Here is a 20,386-nt window from a genome sequence, read left to right on the forward strand (position 1 = left end):
TTAATTGGGAAGGATTTCAGCATCACGTGGAAGTTGTGCAGAATTCTTGTGTTTCCTGAAAATCCGGCAGAGTTCCGGCGTCTTCAGGCGGCAGGAAGAGCTCCGGCGGTGGTCGAGGAGGTGAGGAATCTCCTTTTCCCCTTTCTCCTCTTCTTCTTCTCTCTCTTCACTTGAGTCCCCTTTGTGTAGAATGAGGGCTCTATTTATAGTTTTTCTGGAGTGGCATAGCCCGTAAATAGGCGTGAGATCAGGGGCGAATTGGGAGTGTTTTGAATGGACGGCCGATATCGAATCCTTTGATCATGCACCGTTCGTTAGGCATTTGAAGGCCTTAATGATGTCGGAATTCGGCGATCTTGGGCTCGTTGGATTCGTCTCGTCGAGCCGTTCGATTCGAATATAAGCTTGTCAAATCGGAGACCGTTTGGTAACTCAAATTGCGGTTTGAACCTTCCAACAGCGCTTTGAGCCCTTGATTCGGACTTATTTGGGCTCGGATTGGGTTGATCTTGGTGTCGTTGGGCTCGTATTTCCGAGACGCTCAGTTTGACTATAAGCTCGCTGAAATCGGAGTTCAGGTGCTCCCGGATTTAATTTCTGAAGTTTCCAACTAGCTTTTGCCTCAAGATTTGTGTTCGATCAAGATAATTTTTGTGTGATGTATCACACTTATTTCAAAATAAATTTATAAAAAATTAAATTCATTCACATTAAATTGTAATGAAGAAATCTTCACTCAGTTTAAAAAAAAAAAAACTTATTCACCATCAATCTTAGAAATTAGTTTGTTTATTAAATAATTTACATTACATTAAACTAATTAAACATTAATTAAAAATTAAATAAACTGAAATTTTAATGTCATAAAACTATCACTCAATTAAATAAAAGAAAATGAGCCAAGCTCTATATTTTTCAGATCGGGTTAATTGTGGTCGGGTCAAATTGAATCGTGCTGAGCCAGGCTAACAGGTCAATATGATTCACCTCACACGAGCTGACACGAACCACCCATAAAACCAATAAAAAAATCTCACGCGGACTGTCAAGCTATATAAACCCTAGCCAAGAGATCCTCGCATCTTAGCCAATTACTCACATTTACAGGTTCTCAGATCGAAGTTTGATGGCGACTCCATTCTACCCGCCGCCGGCACCGGCGCCACCTTCGGGTCCGGCGAGCAAGATAGCGGTCGTCGGAGAGCAGTTCTGCGCACCGTACACGGTGGATCTGACGGTGACGGAGAAGGCGATCAGCTTAACGGACGGCGATTACGTCGTGACGGACGTTAACGGCAACATCCTGTTCAAAGTGAAGGGAAAGTTCCTTAGTCTCCGCGACCGTCGCATCCTCCTCGATGCCGCTGGAAATCCCCTACTCTCTATGCAGCAAAAGGTAAATCAACCCTCTCAATCATCCACTTTCTGCGATCGGATTGCAAGGATCCATTTATATGCCCTTTTTTATTTTGATTGTTCTTCTTGTTCTGTTTTTTTAGAATTTTCGTGATTTTATCTTCTTTTTCTTCTGCGGTATCTGTTGTAAGGATATGGTCTTGATCATGATTGACTTTAAAGGGCTGCAAATAGGATTTAAAAAATTTAAATCCGGATTTATTAAATCTTGTGTGGTTTAGGATGATAGTTACATCATTTCTTAATTAGACCAATTAAATAATTATTATAATAATAAATATCTCAATTAATAATCTTTTTTTGGGGGGTGGGGGAGGAATATTAATAATCTGTTAGTGATTTATTAAGTTAATTAAATAATAACTTATATTTAGTTAAATTAAATTAAAATTAAAATAATATTAATTATGATTATACATTGTTATTTAATTAATATTAATTATTAAAATTAAATTAATTTATTTTATTAATGGTTAACACATAATTAATATGTGGAGTTGCTCCAGTAGAAGATAAAATTAGAGAGAGTCTCCTTAGATAATTTGGTCACATAAAACGGCGGCCTTCCGATGACCCGATTAGGAGAGTACAGGTATTAGATTTGATTTATGTTAAGAAAGGTAGGGGTAGACCTAAAAAGACTTGGTTAGAAAATATTAGGAATGACCTTTCTTTATTAGATTTAAACGAGAATTTGACTTTTAATATGACACAATGGAGAACAAGGATTCATGTAGCCGACCCCATGTAGTGGGATAAAGGCTTGTTGTTGTTGTAATAGATAATTAAGCATTCTTAATAACTAATAAATTTATATTCCTAGCTGTTTATTATATGATAATTAAATGATTGAATATACATTTGTCTCTTAGTAAAGAATACATATTAGTGTCTGTTTATATATCTATTAAGATTCAGACTTCATTTGGGACGGCTTTCTTCCTGCTTCATAAAACTACTTTCTAGTAAAAAAAAAAATTTTTTATATTAAAAAGCCGTTTTAAGAAGCAGTAAAAAAGCCGTCCCAAATATAACCTCAATTTAAGCAACTTGAATGAATTGATATATATATGGTGTCGTTTTACAGATGATATCCATGCACAGGAGATGGCAAGTTTATAAAGGAGACAGCTCCAACTCCGCAGACCTCTTATTTAGCGTAAAAAAATCAAGCCTTCTGCAATTCAAGACAGGACTGGATGTGTTCGTGGCTTCAAATACAGCTGAAAGCCAATGTGATTTCAAGGTCAAAGGAAGTTTCCACGAGAGGTCCTGCTTGATTTATCTTGGGGACTCCACAAATGTTATTGCTCGAGTAAGTGAAAATTTATATTTTTCAACTGGTAATCATAGTTCATGGCTTTAATTATGATCATTAAAGAGAGGGGTGATATGTATTAGCAACTGATACTGATAGTTCAGAATAAATTTTTGTATGAATATATATATTTTTTTTCTTGTAGATGCATCGCGAATACACTGTGAAGAACATAGTTTTGGGAAAAGATGCCTTTGGAATCACAATCTACCCAAATGTGGACTATGCCTTTGTTGTTGCTCTTATTGTGATTCTGGATGAGATTAACGAAGACCGGCATGATTAAGGTTTTGTTTGGGACGATTTTTTTATTGCTTTTTAAAACAGTTTTTTAGTACAAAAATTTAATTTTGGTAATGAAAAGCTGCTTTAAGAAGCGATAAGAAAGCCATCCAAATGAAGCCTGAACGTGTTAAGATATGTGTGTTTGCGATAATAATTAAGGTATAATTGTTACTGGAAACTTTTACTTTATTTAAATAAGGTATGTTTCCTGTTTCCTGTGTGTGTTCATTTTTAATTATGTTGTTATGTTATATATTTTGATTCACTGTTGTACTTTGGGTCTTATGGTTGTCTATCCCTCTTGCAACCAAAGGTATTTTCATAATTGTTAGGGGTGGTCATCCTGAACCTAATAACAACATGATGGGGCCCATTATGAGGAATGATGCCCATATGATGAGAATGAGGCCCACATGATGGATTAATTATTATGTGTGGATACTGGACGGCATATCCGTAGATGAATGAGAGCACGTTATGTAACTTTTTTGTTGTGTATCATTATTGTGTACCGAGTGACATTACGCGTTCTCATTCGTCTCCGGACGGTCCAATATTTGCACAATAATTTCTCCGCATAACGAGGAATTGACAATCACGTAGGAGAGATTTGTTTTGTTTTCTCTCAAAACTGTCATTGTCAACTAAAAAATAAAGCCAACTTGCATCAATTTTGAAAAAAATAAATCCCAGTTACACAAACTGAAAATTTCTCCAATCAGCACTTCTAAACTATTCTTCTAATTCAACTGGTAAAAAAAGTAGAATTCAAATAGGAAGCCAAACCTTTTAGGTGACAAGAAGACGAATTTGCCAGATCAGGCTCGAAAGGACTGGTTGGGTAGGTTCAAGCAATGCAACCTGCACCAGTAAGATTCTTGCCAATGTGAGGAACAGGAAACCAGTAAATATTCTACCATGCAAACCACCTTGACGTACCTATCACCAGATAAACATTGCAGGCCTCCCTTCATCGTGGCCCCTCCTGGAATCTGTACTCAATCAAATACCTGCAACGCATTGCCAGGAACAAAGCAAATTTATACAAAAGAGCTACAATTTATTGAACAAATTAGTATCCTGAAGTGGAGATGTTAGAATTAAGGCGTATTAGTTCATGTGCTGCTGTGCTGTAATATTGCGAAGATGGCAATGGCAGAAAGAGTGAATGCTCTCAGTATGGAGTGGTGGGTTCTTCGTTTTTTTCTTGGGAGGATTACTGTGGTGCTTATCGCTTTTGAAAATGGCTTTTTGGTACAAAATTTTTGTACTAAAAAGTTATTTTAGAAAGCAGCAAGAAAGCTATCTCAAACGAAACCTTAATTATACAAGATAGACTAACTATTCCAATAATTTCGTACAAGAATACTCAATACAGCTCTTTCATCTGAGAAGTTTAATAATTCAGAGAAATCCATGAAGATGCAGCTAAAACCATGTTCAAAATTCAACCCTAGAGAGTTCAGATTGGGTAAGTCACCATAACCCAAAAAAATTCCACTACAGCATCAACGATATCCCCATCTCCAGTTATCTCCATCTTCTCTAGCAGCCTCTCAAGACTTCATCTTCCTAGTCTGAGCAATCTGAATCACTGAACATTTGCACATATTTCTCTCCTTCACTAGATTCCTCCTCATCTTTCTTGTTTTCTATGATCACTTCTTCTTCTTCTTCATAATCTGAGTTCGGGCATTCAAAATCACCAAAAGGATCCACCTCTTCGTCTTCCTTGTCGGATGACTCCTCATCAGGGTAATCATTTCTTGGATGATCCTCAGCTGCAGTACAAGCAGAAGATCATTGAGGTGGGAAAAGGATCATAACTATGAAGATAAGTGAAAGCCGTGCATGATCAAACCATTTGAATCCTCTGAATCATATTCAGAGTCAGGCATCTCATCAAATTCATCTTCATTTTTGACTTGCACCCTATAGATCAGGAGAGGAAAGCCATCAGTTAATTTGTTAAACTCTCGAGGTTGGTGTGGAGAAATCTGAAAATACGATTTTAAATACATACGAAGGAAAGTCGCTTGACATATCTTTGTCACTTCCAGTAAAATCGTCCTCAACAGTGTACAAGTCATACACATAGCCATCTATTTTGTACAAAGTATACATAATGAGAATGATCATAATAGCTTAAAACCAGACAAAAAGAATGAAAAGAAAATTATAACCTTCTGTAGGAACCTCGGCAATTGAATCAGAACCACTACCTGCAAAGCAGAAAGATTCATAATTCATGGGATGGTTTATTATGATTTTTTCTTCCTAGCTATTTGTAAGACTAGGGCTTCAAACAGCTTTTTTATTACTTCTTAAAGTGAATTTTTAGTAAAAAATTAAAATTTTTATACGGAAAAACCGCTTTAAGAAACAGTAAAAAAACTGTCTCAAACGAAGCCTAGGTCACTACAAAATCAAATGAAAAAACTAAGATGACCTTCTCCGGATACATAGGCTTTTATTTCAGATTCAATCTCCTCAGCAGCTGAAGGAATGTACTCCCTTAGCAAAGGAAGGTAGTTGCACAAGATTGCATTATCTTCTACAGAAATATGCCTGCATTGTACTAGCGAGGTAATCAATACAAAAGATGAAACAAGTGAGTAGCTACAAGAAGAAAGGCACGCACTTTAGCTCCTTCTTCTTCGTATTTTCATCTTCAGCATCAACACGGACAACATCATAAAGATGGCACAACTCCCGCAAGGAATCGATTTCTCCCCTTCTGCTTTTCCAAATTTGCTCAAAACGGGCATTCCTTACAAGTTCCTAAAATTAAGAGAAAACTATAAATAACCAAAAAGGATATAGATTTATTACATTTTTTATGTCTGCTATTCCTGGAAAAGACATTTATGATATTGATATTGATATTATTTGAAAAAATATATATTATTATCTCAAATTTTTACTTCAAAAAGGGCTCTCATGGACCCATGGTGAGATGAATGTGCGGTAAACATAGAGAGCAATAATGTGATGGGTAGTAATGACAAGGCCCAAGAATGAATTCATTATCTTATAGTTGTCCAGCAATTTCTAGCAAATCCAGTTTCATGCAAGTGAGCTGAAGCCTGCAATCTGACTTAAATATGGGTTTGAAGTTGGATCAAGTTCTTCATATTTCAGCTTTTTTATGAGAAACTTCAATAGTAAACATAATCACAATTCTCTTTCTTCACAAAATAACTAAGCATCCCCTAAAAATTACTTGAAATGAATTCAGTAAGTCATCATCAGGATCAGGGAATGATGGATAGGAATTATAAAAGAAACGAGTCCAACAATTTGTTAGAGAGAGGAAATTTTTTAAGGTTAACTATCAAAATTGAGGGTGTGCAAGAAGTGCATTTATTAGACTACCAAATTTGTTTGGGGGATTTTCCAGACTCATCATAACAGTGAGAAAACTATAACACAAATGAGTGCAGTATATAGAGGATTACATCAACTAGATTTTTCATTGTGTACAAAAACTAGCAACTTGAAGAAATGTGCCCATTTCCATTTTTTGTTCAAAGAAGATGGGGTTAGATTAAAATTTTGTTTCAAATGAGATGACCTTTGCTGGAAGAATTTTTACCCCCATTTTCAAGCACATTAGTGATGTTTGGCCACTGGATCGTTATAAGAGGCAGCTACTGGTACCTCAGTTATCAAAGAGCCTTAACCACTAAGCTATTGGGTTTTCTTATCCACATTTTAAAAGTAGGCATGCTATTTTTAACTTTAGAAGTTTAATCTCAATTACATCCCAATTTAGATCACATCTTTCAAGTTTCATCTATAATGCTAAACTTTACAAATTCATTAAAATAATTGAAATACTATAATGCTAAATTACATTATCAACATCATAAACAAAAATGAAGTCTCATTAAATCAGTATAACCCAGTCCTCTCTTTGGACTGGATTGAAATGGTGTGATGTCTTGTATGAACTTAGTAGCAAATAATCTTAAAATGACAGAGAAGCTACTCTACAAATATGATTAATGCAAAGAATATAACTCAACACAGAATTGAAAGCAATTTGCATACCTAACTTGTATCGAGGAATCTAGGAAGTACTCAACTAGCCATAACTAATTTCTTTCATTCAATCAAAAACAATCCTCAAATGTTCATTATGGATCTTTATTTACAAAAATAGGGTTACAAAGATAATGCCAAAAATTTAAATGCAATCTAATTCTATCAAATCCGACTGACCTTAAACCTATACTAGTCCAAGAGAGGATAACACTTAATAAAATATTAAAATAAAACAACCTTAAAGAAATTCAGCCATAAACATAAACATACCTAAAAAGAAATGAAAGCAAGCTCAATTCAAATCTATTTTCGCATGATTTGACTTATGGTAATCAGCCTATGATGACTTGGATTTTATAGACTATTTAGACCTATTTGAAGACCTGTGCTACATTAAATCTCATAGAGTGCAAAGAATAACTCTCATCTGGAGAGCTAAATTAATGTAACCATATAAATTTTCAAGGGCTAGCATTTGCAGTACTCCTTGATCATTTGATCGTGCAATAGTACTAGTCAATTTAGGCTAAATTCTATTTTCAACATGAGGAAAGAAGTCGATGACCTACAAGAATTAGTCTACAACAACAACAACAACATCAAGCCTTTATCCCACTACGTGGGGTCGGCTACAAGAATTTTTTTCCTCCATTGTGTCCTATTAAAAGTCAAATTCACATTTAAATCTAATAAAGAAAGATCATTCCTAATATTTTCTAACCAAGTTTTTTAGTCTGCCTCTATCTTTCTTAACATAAGTCAAATATAATACATCTACTCTCCTAACCGGGTCATCGGAAGGCCGTCATTTTAGGTGACCAAACCATCTAAGGAAACTCTCTCTAATCTTATCTTCTACTGAAGCTACAACCTTATCACATATATGTTCAATTCGTATCCTATCTCTAAGGCTAAAGCCACTCATCCACCCGAGCATCCTCATCTCTGCCACACTTAAATTAGTATTATGCTTCTTTTTTAATGGCCAACATTCAGCACCATAAAGCATTGCAGGCCTCACCACCAGCTTATAGAATTTTTTCTTAAGTTTGAGGGGTACTTTTCTATCACACAGCAAGTCCGATGCATTCCTCCACTTCAACCATCCAACTTGAATTCTGTTGATAATATCCCCATCTATTTCACCATCACTCGGAACAATAGATCCAAGATATCTAAAACGTGTACTCTTATTAATGACTTGATCGCCCAAAGTCACAATCCCCTCACTAGGTCTATTACTATTGAAATTACACTCCATATATTTCGTTTTAAATCTACTCAAGCGAAAACCTTTAGCCTCTAAGGTTGACCTCCATAATTCAAGTTTACCTTCAACTCTCTCTAGTCTTATCAACAAGAAGAATATCAACAAAAAACATACACCAAGGTACATCCTCTTGCAAATGTCTAGTGAGAACATCCATGACTAAATCAAAAAGATATGGGCTTAAGGCTAATCCTTGATGTAACCCAACTGAAATAGGGAAATGCTTGGTCAAACCACCTTGTGTTTGAACACAAATAATAGCTCCTGCATACATATCTGTAATGATTTGAATATAAGCGTTATTAACTCCTTTCTTATCAAGAACTCTCCATAGCACTTTTCTTGGAACTTTATCATGTGCTTTTTCTAAATCAATGTAGATTCTCCTTATTTTCTCTATATTTCTCCATCAAACCTCTTAATAAATGTATGGCTTCCATAATCGACCTACCCGGTATGAATCCAAATTGATTTTGAGAAACATTAGTATCACACCGCAATCTAAGCTCCATAACTCACTCCCATAGTTTTAAAGTATGACACATTAACTTAATTCCTCTATAATTCGCACAATCTTGTGCATCACATATATTCTTAAAAATATGAATTAACACACTCATTCTTCACTCATCTGGCATCTTTTTAGTTTTCAAAATAGTATTAAAAAGTTTAGTAAACCAAGAAATTCCTTCATCTCCTAAGTATTTCCACACCTCTATTGGAATATCATCAGGTCCAAGTGTCCAACAGCTTTTTCACCCTTCATTTTCTTTAAAGCCTCTCTAACTTCGATTTTACCAATACGCCAATAAAAACAGAAATCTTTATTTTCATTTAGGGTGCTAAGGTCACTACAGTCAATCTTATTTTCACAATCTTCATTAAAAATTTAGCAAAATATCTCATCCACCTTTGTTGAATATCATCTTCTAAGAAAAGTATTTTTTGATCTTCATCCTTAATACACTTCACTTTAACTAAATCCTTACTACTCCTAGGACCTATATCTTTGTTTGGCTAATTTATACATATATCTTTCTCCCTCCTTAGTATCTAATTTATTATATAAATCACTAAAAACTAAGGTCTTTGCATCGCATATTGCTTTCTTAGATTCCTTACGAGCCTCTTTATATATTTCTCAATTATCAGACTTTTTAGAATTAAACCAATTTTTATAACAAATCTTTTTATTTTTAATCTTTTCTTGCACATTTGGATTCCACCACCAACTATTTTTACTATTAGGAGTTTTTTCCTTTAATACTTCAAACACATCTTTTGAAATATTCTTAATATCACTAGCCATTTTTTTCACATAACATTAGCATCCTCATGCACAAACAAAATCTTAAGTCTAAAATCTTAATCTCAAAAAATATTTTTGTTAATATTCTTTAAATGTCTCCATCTAATCCTAGAATATCGTTTTACTTTATTTTTTTTATTTTCTGTCCCTTTATCTTAAAGTTCAAAATTAATAATCAATGTTGGGTACATAAATTTTCACTCAGAATAATTTTACAATCTTTGCGATCTAACGATCTAATTTTTTTTATAAGAAAATAGCCAATCTAAGTTGTACTATATCCATTTTTATAAGTGATGAGATGCTCATTCTTTTTCTTAAATAAAGTATTAGCAATTAAAAAATCATAAGCTAAACAAAAATCTAATATGGTTTTGTCACATTCATTTGTCATTCCAAACTCATGGCTATCATGAATGCTTTTAAAATGATCTACATCTCTACCAATATGTTCATTTAAATCTCCTCCAATAAAAACTCTTTCTTCAAGAGGTATCTTTTGTATTAATTCTTCTAAGTCATTCCAAAAATTTAATTTAGAACTCATATCCAAACCTACTTGAGGAACATAAGCACTTGTAATATTAACAATCTTAGCATCAATAACAATCTTTAAAGTTATAATTTTATCCTCAATCCTATTAATTTTTATAACATTATCCTTCAAACTCTTATCTATAATAACACCTACACCATTTTTAGTACGACTCTTAACCGAATACCAAAGTTTAAATCCTAAGCTATCAATTTCCATAGTCTTCTCTCCAACCCATTTAGTTTTCTGAATGAACAAAATATTTAACTTCCTATGAATCATAATATCTATTAATTTCATTAATTTTCCTGTAAGGGAATCTATATTTCAAATTTTTATCCTAATTTTAGTTTCATGTTTTTAGTATCATGGACTAGCTTCTTTACCCACATTCGTCCTTGATGTGGGAACCCTTGCCTATTTAACACTACACCCGGCGCCGATGCAGCGGCCCTTGCACAGTTGTCACTGTATTCAGGTCATACAGCGTGTCACTTCCAGGGAAGTAGGGAACGCCCTAGCATAATTTCTTAAAGAATTCATGTCATTAATATTCGACAAGTTTTACGCTGGTTGTCGACTACCTAACGCAAGCCTCTACTTTTCTCATCCAGGACTTAGGACCTGGCAACGGCAGTGTTGAAAAAAGTGTGGTGAAAAAAGTGTGTAATGAAAGCTTATAATTTTTTTCTATTTCAAAAGCCCTGTGGTTAGGCATCCTCAACATTATCAAGATTATATAAATGCACTACTAACCTGATGTCAAGACCAAGGCCTTTCATAACCTTGATAGCCAACTACTAGTCATCCTCAAAAGTCTCATGCCTTGATACAAGCTTCTTAAATTAAGTTAATAAGTGATTAACTAAGAACCTTCTCTATAATTCAAGAAGCTACAACAAGATATCAACTATGATGGAGCAACAAATAATTATACTTTAAAATTATGTTCTTCTTACCCAAATAGATAAATGCATTCTCAACATTATCAAGTTTATATAAATGTACCTCTAACTTAATACCTCTAACTTAATGTCAATACCAAGGCCTTTGATAGATTTGATAGCCAACTACTAGTCATTCTCAAAAATCCCACACCTTGATACAAGCTCCTTAAATTAAGATAATCATTGATTGACTAAGAACTTTCTCTAAAATTCAAGAAGCCACAACAAGATATCTACTATAGTGGAGCAACAATTAAAATTCTTTTCATCTCAACCAATTAGAGAAGAAGGCAACTCCCTATAATTCAGTATCACAATTAATATTAGTGCAGTACCATTTCACTTCTTTTGACAACTTGATTTTGGCAAATTTGATATATTATATTTCATACATTTCATGCCATGCAAAGAAATCGTCCATTTCAAACTCTCAATCTCTGTAAACATCAGGGTCATTAAGACCCTTGCATGTTAGCACATCGACAGTACACAGTAGGATCATGAAGATTATCAGTACACAGTTGGTGACAGGTGCACCTAGAGGGGTCGATATTGTCTCATAAGAGTTTTTAAAGGAATTAAACTACAATGGTTTCCTCAGCATGCTAAAAACTAAAGATCTTCTCGACATTTAACTCATTTTATTGACCATTTTTTCAAGTAATTTCTCACGTGATGCATTTGTTTCGGGATCACCCAGTTCGTTGGTTCACGGATCACTAGCTTTCCTTCTTACTGAAAACAACGATGGAAGATCACTTCGTAAACAACAATGCTAAATAGTTTATTTCCACTTCTCAAAGTTGTTTAAATAACTGAAAACTACCGTACGTTTGCTTCAAACTCTACGATAGTACATTAAGTGATATATGTGTAGCATGGAAGGTTTAGTAGCTTTTATAAACAACAATCAATTTTCAATATGATGGATTTTTAATGAATCTTTCTAGGTCATTTCTAAAATTATCTAACAACAAAGTTGTTATTTGCATAGCAGCGTATCATGTTTTTCCTTTTTATCCAAATTCATAGGAAATATCATAAATTAAAATAATGGATACTGAATTTCATATTCCTTCTTGTCTTGCCTTAAAGACACTTTACTTCATTATTAACACAATGCACTACATTTCTTGTATATAAGATGCCTTTCCTTAAACCCCAAGCCCCGTCCCCCTCCATAGCCACCCCTCTCCCCTACTCAAACCACCGGCCCTAGACCCACCCGCCAACCCTACTCCACCAAAACCCCAAGCCCCATCCCCCTCCATAGTCGTCAGCTCCCCTAGAGCAACCCTAGCCACCGGCCAACCCAAACCCCCCCAATCCCCTTAAATCCAATTTCAAACTACCACTTAATATTTTCCTAATTTAGCACATTATCAATTTGGAAGGTCTCTTAATTCAAATTCAAATGAATTTGAATTTCAAAACCTTTTCCTAATTAATATCAGCATATTTTAAGAAGCTCCCCTAATTACTACAAATCTGAAATTAAAATTAGATTTGAATCCCAATTCAACATTCAATGCATGTGGCCACATACATTGTATCATTTGTATGTGGACACCTCTCCCTCCCATCCCTTGGCTACCCCCCCCTCTCTCCCTCTCTCTTAATTAATTCCTTCCCACTAATGCTCTCAATCAAATCCCCTCCCATTATGGTGTGCCGCCCAATCTATCTCCAATTTAGAGAAAATTCAAATTCAAATTATTTCCTCCTTCACAAACATTAAAATCTGAAATTAAATTTCAAATTTTGAAGTTATTTTCCCACCCTAACCAAACCCTAAATCTGAAATTAAAGTTAGCCCCTCTAGCCTTGGCCGACCACCCAAGCCTCTCCCTCCTCCGTTACATTTCTTCTCCCTTGCTTGATACATCATCTACGGAGGAAGACACACAACCTCCCTCGACCTCCTTACCTATGAATGGCCGATCCCGAGCAAGATCATGAATTTGTCTACGATAATCAAGGACGAGTAGATGTGCTTAGATCGCCCTTCTTCGACATCAACTTTGAGTTCAACCACACCGTTGAAGATTACATCGATCGGATCTTCTTCTCCTTGACGACCGCAATCGACGAGCATCAAACCACCGGCCAATGGCAAATCCTCCAACATCCACCAACTCCTTACTCTTCGGATAAATTTTCATTGGGCGATACCGTAAGCATCTTTTGTCTTATGGTGGCATCATTAATATTGTTGAAAGTATTATTCAGCTAAAAGCCCTCAAGAGTGTGGGTAAGGGAAACTCAAGGTGAATGTTCTAATTGTTAACCGGTGGATTTATGTTAGTTGAACATTAAGCTTTAATGTTATTTTGATATTATTTTAAGTTTCCTTCTAATCTACTTTGTAACATCATGCCAAAACAAAAATAATAACTAAGGATTCCTAGAATCTAATATGGTGAAACAATGTAATTACAAAGCTTATCAATATTTTATAAATTTCCCTGCAATTCCTATAACTGTTACATTGTTTCACATCGTTAATGATCTACAAAATATTTTTCGCTAGTTCCCATCAGACCAAATTCAAGTAAAAAACATTACTAGTTCAATGTATATTTTAATTATTATAGTAATGTTGATATACAGTGGCGTTTGTTTAGAGCAAATTTTGGCTAGGCTTATTATATTCTACTCCAACTAAAAACCAAAAAAAACTACCTTGACATTAGAGATAGTAGAAACATTCCTAACCACTTGATTATAAATTACTAAAAGAACATAACTGGGAAAATTTAAATTGAAAACACTTTCAAGTTTTTAACTTTTTAAGCAGATAGATTTTTTTCCCATTTTATTACAAGTGCAGAGATAAGTTCCAGCTATTCATAAAATTAAATCACAACTTCAATATTATGATCATCAGTATTATCCTTATCCTAGCTGTTTGAGGCCGGCATTATAAATCCTGATTTTCCATTCACTCTTATTGTATGTTTTATGAATTATTAAATTTATTCTTTGTAAATCATTTCAAGCAACCTGTATCCATCTAACTTGAGGCCAAATCACTCTAATATATATTAGTGGAATACGGTTATGAATGACTTCGGCCATGTTAGATGGGTTTTTTTTTAACGCTTCAGTTTAATTGTTTTGTTTACATGTTGAAAGTAGGGAAATAAGTTTGATGTGTAAAGTGAAATTTAAAACATAATCATTTTTTTATATAGTTATAAAAACCAAAATTTTATTTATATGATAAGCACTTCCAGTGAATGATACTATAGTCAATAATGTAATGCTGAAAAAAAATCAATTTAAAAACCTAATAATCATATTTAAACAAATGTACATAAGCACCAATAAATAATAATAATATCCTAAATTTTTCCAAAAAAATTAAAAATAATATTAAAAGATAAGCTACTATTCAAATTAAAATAATATTATTATAAATTTTATCATGCAAAGTAATTTTGCTTTAACAAAAAATTACAATACTAAACGAATAAAAAAAAACTTCCAACTTTATACATGAAAAAAATTATCATAAAAATGTAATTCACATGTCAAAACTCAATAACCTTGAGTATATCATAATTAACATATCTTACGTTGCTATTTTCATATAGGATTAGCATTAGAGTATAATAATCAAATTTGTTATTTGGGATTAACATAAATCTATTATATATAGAGACTTTATGTTATGATTCATGACAATTATAATATAAACTGCGGATATTATTACATTTCATGTAAAACAGCCTACTATTATAACATTTGTTGATATTATGAAGTAGTTAAAATACTTATTGGATAGAATTAATTTCCAAAAATAGTGTTTCAAAAACAGGTGAAAACGTAAACATGGATGTTTCCCGTGTTTCAGCAAACAAATCAGTTTAATTTTTAAAACTGGAAACAAGTTCGGCAAAACATATTTTCTCTATTTACAGTGCTATAATTCAAAACATGTTACAGAAAATAGAAAAGAAAAATAATTCCAAGCACATCATTATACAAAGATGAATGGGATTTGAGAAATGAATCAAAATAGATTTACAACTTACATTAGGAAAGAAATAACTTAAAATATAATTTGAATTTTGTAATTAATATTTGGTCCATATACTCCCATTATCCTGAGTATCCTAATTATTTTTCTATTTCTACTTTAACATGAGATTTAAAGGCATGCATTGGCTACAGTCATCATATCTAAAAACATTTTTAAGAGATCAGAGGATGAAATAAATGTGTATATACCACAAAGATAGCTATGATGAATGAGATCATATCGCAAGCATATTATTAAAAATGGAATGACATGAGATACCTCACGTTCTTGTTTAGCTAGAGAGCGCAGTTGATCACGTTTCTGCATGCACCATAGAATAATTGGTATAGGTCAGTTCAGAATGCAAAAACTTGCTTAATATGGAAAACTGGTCAAGGTTCAATGAAAAAAGATAAATGGCATCCATGCCAACAGCACAAGATGTGGATGCCGATTCTTAGAAATGATCAAGCATGCTTTGCTAGATTAACTTAAAACATTTGAAATAATAGCTATAGAGTATTAGCATACACACCCCTCAGATTATACATATTCTTGGCATGTACATGTAACTTCCAAGTGTCAATACTTAGAAAGGTATTTCCGACTGAAAATGCCTGTTTTAATTTGGAAAGGGTTGCCGTGTATTAGGCTCGACCAAAAGCCAGGTCAAGTTGCATCCTATTTAACGTAAGTTCAACACAAATCCATGTAGCTGAGGAGAGGTAACGAGAGAGATGGGGTGTGCGAAAAAAATATGAGGATATCAAGAGGGATTTTGGATTTCCTTGTTTTCAACAAAAAACTCTAGTCCAAGAACCTTAAAGGTCTTGTAAACTAGTTGTGTGAATTCCTTGTATCGATTGGCCATGCCCCACCCTACGCAAATTTTTAATAGATGTTAAACATAGGAGCACAACCCCTTTCCTATTCTACGACAGGATGCAATCTAACCTAACTCACTCACTCTATTACCACCCACATTTCATACCCCGTTTTTCAAAACTTAAGTGTAGCAATGTAAGTCTGGCATAAGAAGTACAAATTTTTAAGCATGAAAGATGTTTCACAACCTAACTAGTAAAGGAAGTGGGTTGGCAGTACAGTTTCTCACCATATGCATGTCTCATTGTCATTCATATATGCTTGTGTTCTTGATTTACTTTCATATGGTAATATAAAATGAAAACGGTAAGAATTTAAAAAGTCTTGAAAAAATGTCAAACCATATCAAAGCACCAATCCTGTACCATGATATTCTTACCTTGTCTTGTTTGAAATAACCCTTGCGCACCTCAATCTTCCTCATGAAGTCCATTGAGCCACCACAATTAGACTGCCAAAAAAATATATATCAAAAAAGTATAAACAAGCATGTTTTTTCATGGTAAAATACACCCAACGAAATGTGTATTTGAAATTCTTAATCATCATCATCATCATCATTATCATTAACCTTAGCCCAAGTACTTGGTGTTAGCTAAATTATTTATTATAGGTCAGTTAAACAATTTTCATGAAGCCCTTAGTAGATAATCTCAAGCACTTTTGTGCAAAATAATTTATACCCAACAACCTCTTTAATAGACATGCAGCTCAATGCTTATAACCCCCACCTGACTAAAAAAATATGCTTGTGCAGGAGTATCAAACAAAATCAACAATACCATCAAGTCTGTTATAGCAGCTATATTTGAACACCTCAAAACACATAGTTATCAACCGGAAAATTTCCCTTGTAGAAAAAAGTTGAGGCCTTCTAAAGATAATGATTTTTTGCTTGAGTAGATCTATATGGAGTGTAATTTTAGTAGCAATAGACCTAGTGATGGGATTGTGACTTTGGGCGATCAGGCCATTAATAAGAGTACACGTTTTAGATATCTTGGATTTGTTATTCAGAGTGATGGTGAAATTGATGGGGATATTATCAATAGAATTCAAGTTGGATGGTTGAAGTGGAGGAATGCATCAGGCTTATTGTGTAATAGAAAAGTCCCCCTCAAACTTAAGGGAAAATTCAATAAGATTGTGGTGAGACCTACAATGCTTTATGGTGCCGAATGTTGGCCATTAAAAGAGAAGCATAATACTAAGTTAAGTGTTGCAGAGCTGAGGATGCTTAGGTGGATGAGTGGCTTGACCCTTAGAGATAGGATACGAAATGAGCATATAAGTGAAAAGGTTTGAGTAGCTCCAAAGGAAGATAAGATTAGAGAGAGTCGCCTTAGATGGTTTGGTCACATTAAACGGAGGCCTTCCGATGACCCGTTTAGGAAAGTTGAGGTATTAGATTTGACTTATGTTAAGAAAGGTAGAGGTAGACCTAAAAAGAGTTGGTTAGAAAATATTAGAAATGATCTTTCTTTATTAGATTTAAATGAGAATTTGACTTTTAACAGGACACAATGACGAAAAAGGATTCATGTAGCCGACCCCACGTAGTGGGACAGACTTGATGTTGTTGTTATTGTTGTTGTTGAACTAGGGAATATACAAATATAAACCTGTAGTTGGAACTTAATGACAATCCAGAAAGGTTATTACTATTTATTGAACGCAAACAACTTGGGTGAAAAAAAAGAAAGCTAAGTTCATTCCTTCCTACTGACCGTATACTTTAATATATTGACATATTAAATAGAGATGAAACTATGGCACTGTGTGCTGATGGACATTCTAATTTCAAACAAGCTAAGCTAAACTTGAGAAATTAGCATCAAAACTAAATCCTAGTCTTCAACAGTATATTTCCTCGATCTAGAGCTTCTTTCCTTTCATTCTTGCATTCAAACAAATGCAGTTAATTACATACAAGAAAGCCAAAATTGATGAAAAAAGGAAGCACTTACCAGAAGGGACTGTAAAACATCTTCAATTGCCTCAGAGGGGCCCACAGTCTCAACATGCTGTACTAATAACCTTTTCTTCTTCAATGCCTCTGAAACTGCAGAGAGGTCGTAATCAATATGCAGATTCAGAAATAAGGAAATTTAGTAATGACAAAAGCAATCCCGATATCTCAATTTTTTCACATTTTAATGGAAAGTTGGTGCCTATCTGACCCCCTTTATATTAAATTCAATCTGAATTCAATCCTTACTTACATCATAAGAGGATCTCCTCATGTTCCTAGATTAGTTTTAAAAAAGTAACTTAATGCGCAAATCAAGTTTATGTTGTTCTACAACCTCTCAGCTTTTCTATCACAAATGAATAACCTCTCAGTTTGAGGTATTCCAAATTCGTAAAATATGTTTTTTAGAAACTATTCATTAAAGTTAATCAGGCTTTCAGGACACATCACCAGCACCACAAACTGAATAAATTATATCATATGAACTACAGTTTACTGACCCAAATTTTTTCGTGGCAATAAAAAAAAAACATAAACATTAACATCAAACTAAAACAGGCAGAAAATTGAATACCTTTGCTCTCGTGATCAGATATTGAAAGCTTCTCAAAATCCAATAAAGGCTTCTTAAGCGGCCTTTCATTGATCTCCAACCCTATTAAATGGTAACGAAGAAAAAATATTAGATTTCCTTTGATTAAGAAAAAGGAAGCAAATAAGACTAAAGGGAAGATTGCTCACAAAAAGCATCCAGACTCGCCTGAGAAGCCTTCCTTTTCACTCTGACTACTACTGGCTTCTCCTTTCTCTCCAAAGAAGGCGCACCAGAAGAAGCCATCTTAACGTTCGCCATAAACGCGAAGAGAGAATAGATAGAGTTAGGGTTCAAAAGCTAGATAGAAGGAAACGGATAGCAAAGAAAGCTTTGGGACAGGCTAGTATGAGGACTTGAGCAAGATTTAATCTAAATCCTGCCAAACGGTACAAATGCCAACTTTAAATCCCGTTTCTCCTCCGTTTTACTTGAGTCCGGGATTAACAAAATCCGGGCATTCGTGTGATTTAACTTAAATCCGAAGCGAACGAACTCCTCTTCCCCTTCACGCGCCGCTGGCCCCGCCGATGCCTTCTCCCGCGAGATCTCGAGGCGACTTCTTCAGTTGTCGTCGAGGGTTTCGGAAATTTGGGTAGAGAGGGTTGGGGGCAGGGCAAAAGGGTTTAGGGATTTCTTGGTAGCTGCAGATAGTTGGGGACAGGGCTTGAATGTGTTACTGTAAGTAAGCAATGGAAATTCGAAAAATTTTATATATCTCTCGTAGGGCAGAGATATATATATATATATATATACTTCTCAAAGAAATATACATAAAATTTGTATTTTTATTAAAATAATTTTATTATACTCATCACTCATTTTATATGAGAAAAAAATGTCCAGCAATTCCTACTTCAATTTTTTTACATTCAGAATTCATTTAGGATGGATTTGTTACTGTTTCTTAAAGTAAATTTTTAGCACAAAATTTAAAAATTTTGTACTAAAAAACTGTATTAGGAAGCAGTAAGAAAGTTTCCAAACGAAGCCTTAGTATAATCATCATCAAATTTTTATGCAAATTTCTTCACTCAAGAGAAACTACTTTGATGAAGTGGGAGATTTATTCATTTATCAACGACTTAAAATATGTATGGGTACTATATTTTTTAAGTTTTAATCATGTGTTATAAATTAGATAATTTTGATGAATATATATCGTTGGGTTGGCTAAAGTCATTTATATAGTATAAGATGAATTATTATACTCATGAGTTTTCTCGAATAAGAATCCTTAACTAAGTTTCCTTACTCAATAGTGTTGATAAGCACATGTACTATGAGTGAGGATTCATTCACTTATGTAGCTAAGTTCCAATATTAGAAAAGTAGATAACTAAAACTCTAAATATAAAATGCAATAAAAAGTTGGACTTGTGGAGATTTGAATAAAGCCACTAATGTGCCTAGGACTTATGAATTATTACCCATCTTGAGAGGACATACTGAACTTATGAGGCTATGACCCGTCTCAAGGACATGTGAGGGGTTTGTGTTGCTATAATCTAACATGAAATTATACATAGGAATTACGAGGGTTTATTTGTGCCCATGGATGTTATTAAGACTCTTGATTATGGCTTTGACAAAGAATGGTACCCTTAAAACACGAAACACCTATGAAGGCAATTAGATATATTATCAAATATGGGACTTAAAATCTTAAATAAAGGCAAGCCCATGGATAAGCCTTATCACCTCACCATTTCGGCTAGGTGGCCTATATTTGAATATTTATTATAAAAGGGCTTATGCAAATATAAAGCTAAATGCCATGATAAAA

General features: G+C 34.0%; 2 protein-coding genes across 2 annotated transcripts; one reads left to right on the plus strand and one right to left on the minus strand.

The window, feature by feature from the left end:
• The first annotated feature begins 1,068 nt into the window (after positions 1-1,068).
• LOC110107404 (protein LURP-one-related 15) lies at positions 1,069-3,284 on the plus strand. The gene is made up of 3 exons (XM_020837661.2): positions 1,069-1,396; positions 2,504-2,731; positions 2,880-3,284. The coding sequence occupies exons 1-3, from the start codon at positions 1,127-1,129 to the stop codon at positions 3,018-3,020; spliced, it is 639 nt and encodes a 212-aa protein (XP_020693320.1). The 5' UTR covers positions 1,069-1,126; the 3' UTR covers positions 3,021-3,284.
• A 983-nt stretch (positions 3,285-4,267) lies between these two features.
• On the minus strand, positions 4,268-19,304 carry LOC110107403 (RNA-directed DNA methylation 4). Its single transcript, XM_020837660.2, has 11 exons — positions 18,750-19,304; positions 18,583-18,663; positions 18,004-18,098; positions 16,416-16,487; positions 15,431-15,472; positions 5,661-5,800; positions 5,469-5,587; positions 5,203-5,241; positions 5,043-5,121; positions 4,881-4,951; positions 4,268-4,800 (listed from the first exon to the last, which is right to left on the minus strand). The coding sequence occupies exons 1-11, from the start codon at positions 18,859-18,861 to the stop codon at positions 4,592-4,594; spliced, it is 1,059 nt and encodes a 352-aa protein (XP_020693319.1). The 5' UTR covers positions 18,862-19,304; the 3' UTR covers positions 4,268-4,591.
• Positions 19,305-20,386: the final 1,082 nt, after the last annotated feature.

Source organism: Dendrobium catenatum, unplaced genomic scaffold, assembly GCF_001605985.2.
Source record: "Dendrobium catenatum unplaced genomic scaffold, ASM160598v2 fragScaff_scaffold_853, whole genome shotgun sequence".
In the NCBI taxonomy this organism is placed as follows: Eukaryota; Viridiplantae; Streptophyta; class Magnoliopsida; order Asparagales; family Orchidaceae; genus Dendrobium; species Dendrobium catenatum.

Bases quoted from the DNA above. Each gene is read 5' to 3' on its own strand.
- LOC110107404 (XM_020837661.2), top strand. From the start codon at position 1,127: ATGGCGACTCCATTCTACCCGCCGCCGGCACCGGCGCCACCTTCGGGT. The intron at 1,397-2,503 runs GTAAATCAACCC...GTCGTTTTACAG, and splicing joins TACTCTCTATGCAGCAAAAG to ATGATATCCATGCACAGGAG. The intron at 2,732-2,879 runs GTAAGTGAAAAT...TTTTTCTTGTAG, and splicing joins CCACAAATGTTATTGCTCGA to ATGCATCGCGAATACACTGT.
- LOC110107403 (XM_020837660.2), bottom strand. From the start codon at position 18,861: ATGGCGAACGTTAAGATGGCTTCTTCTGGTGCGCCTTCTTTGGAGAGA. The intron at 4,952-5,042 runs GTATGTATTTAA...CCTGATCTATAG, and splicing joins ATGTCAAGCGACTTTCCTTC to GGTGCAAGTCAAAAATGAAG. The intron at 4,801-4,880 runs GTTTGATCATGC...CTTGTACTGCAG, and splicing joins TGATTCAGAGGATTCAAATG to CTGAGGATCATCCAAGAAAT.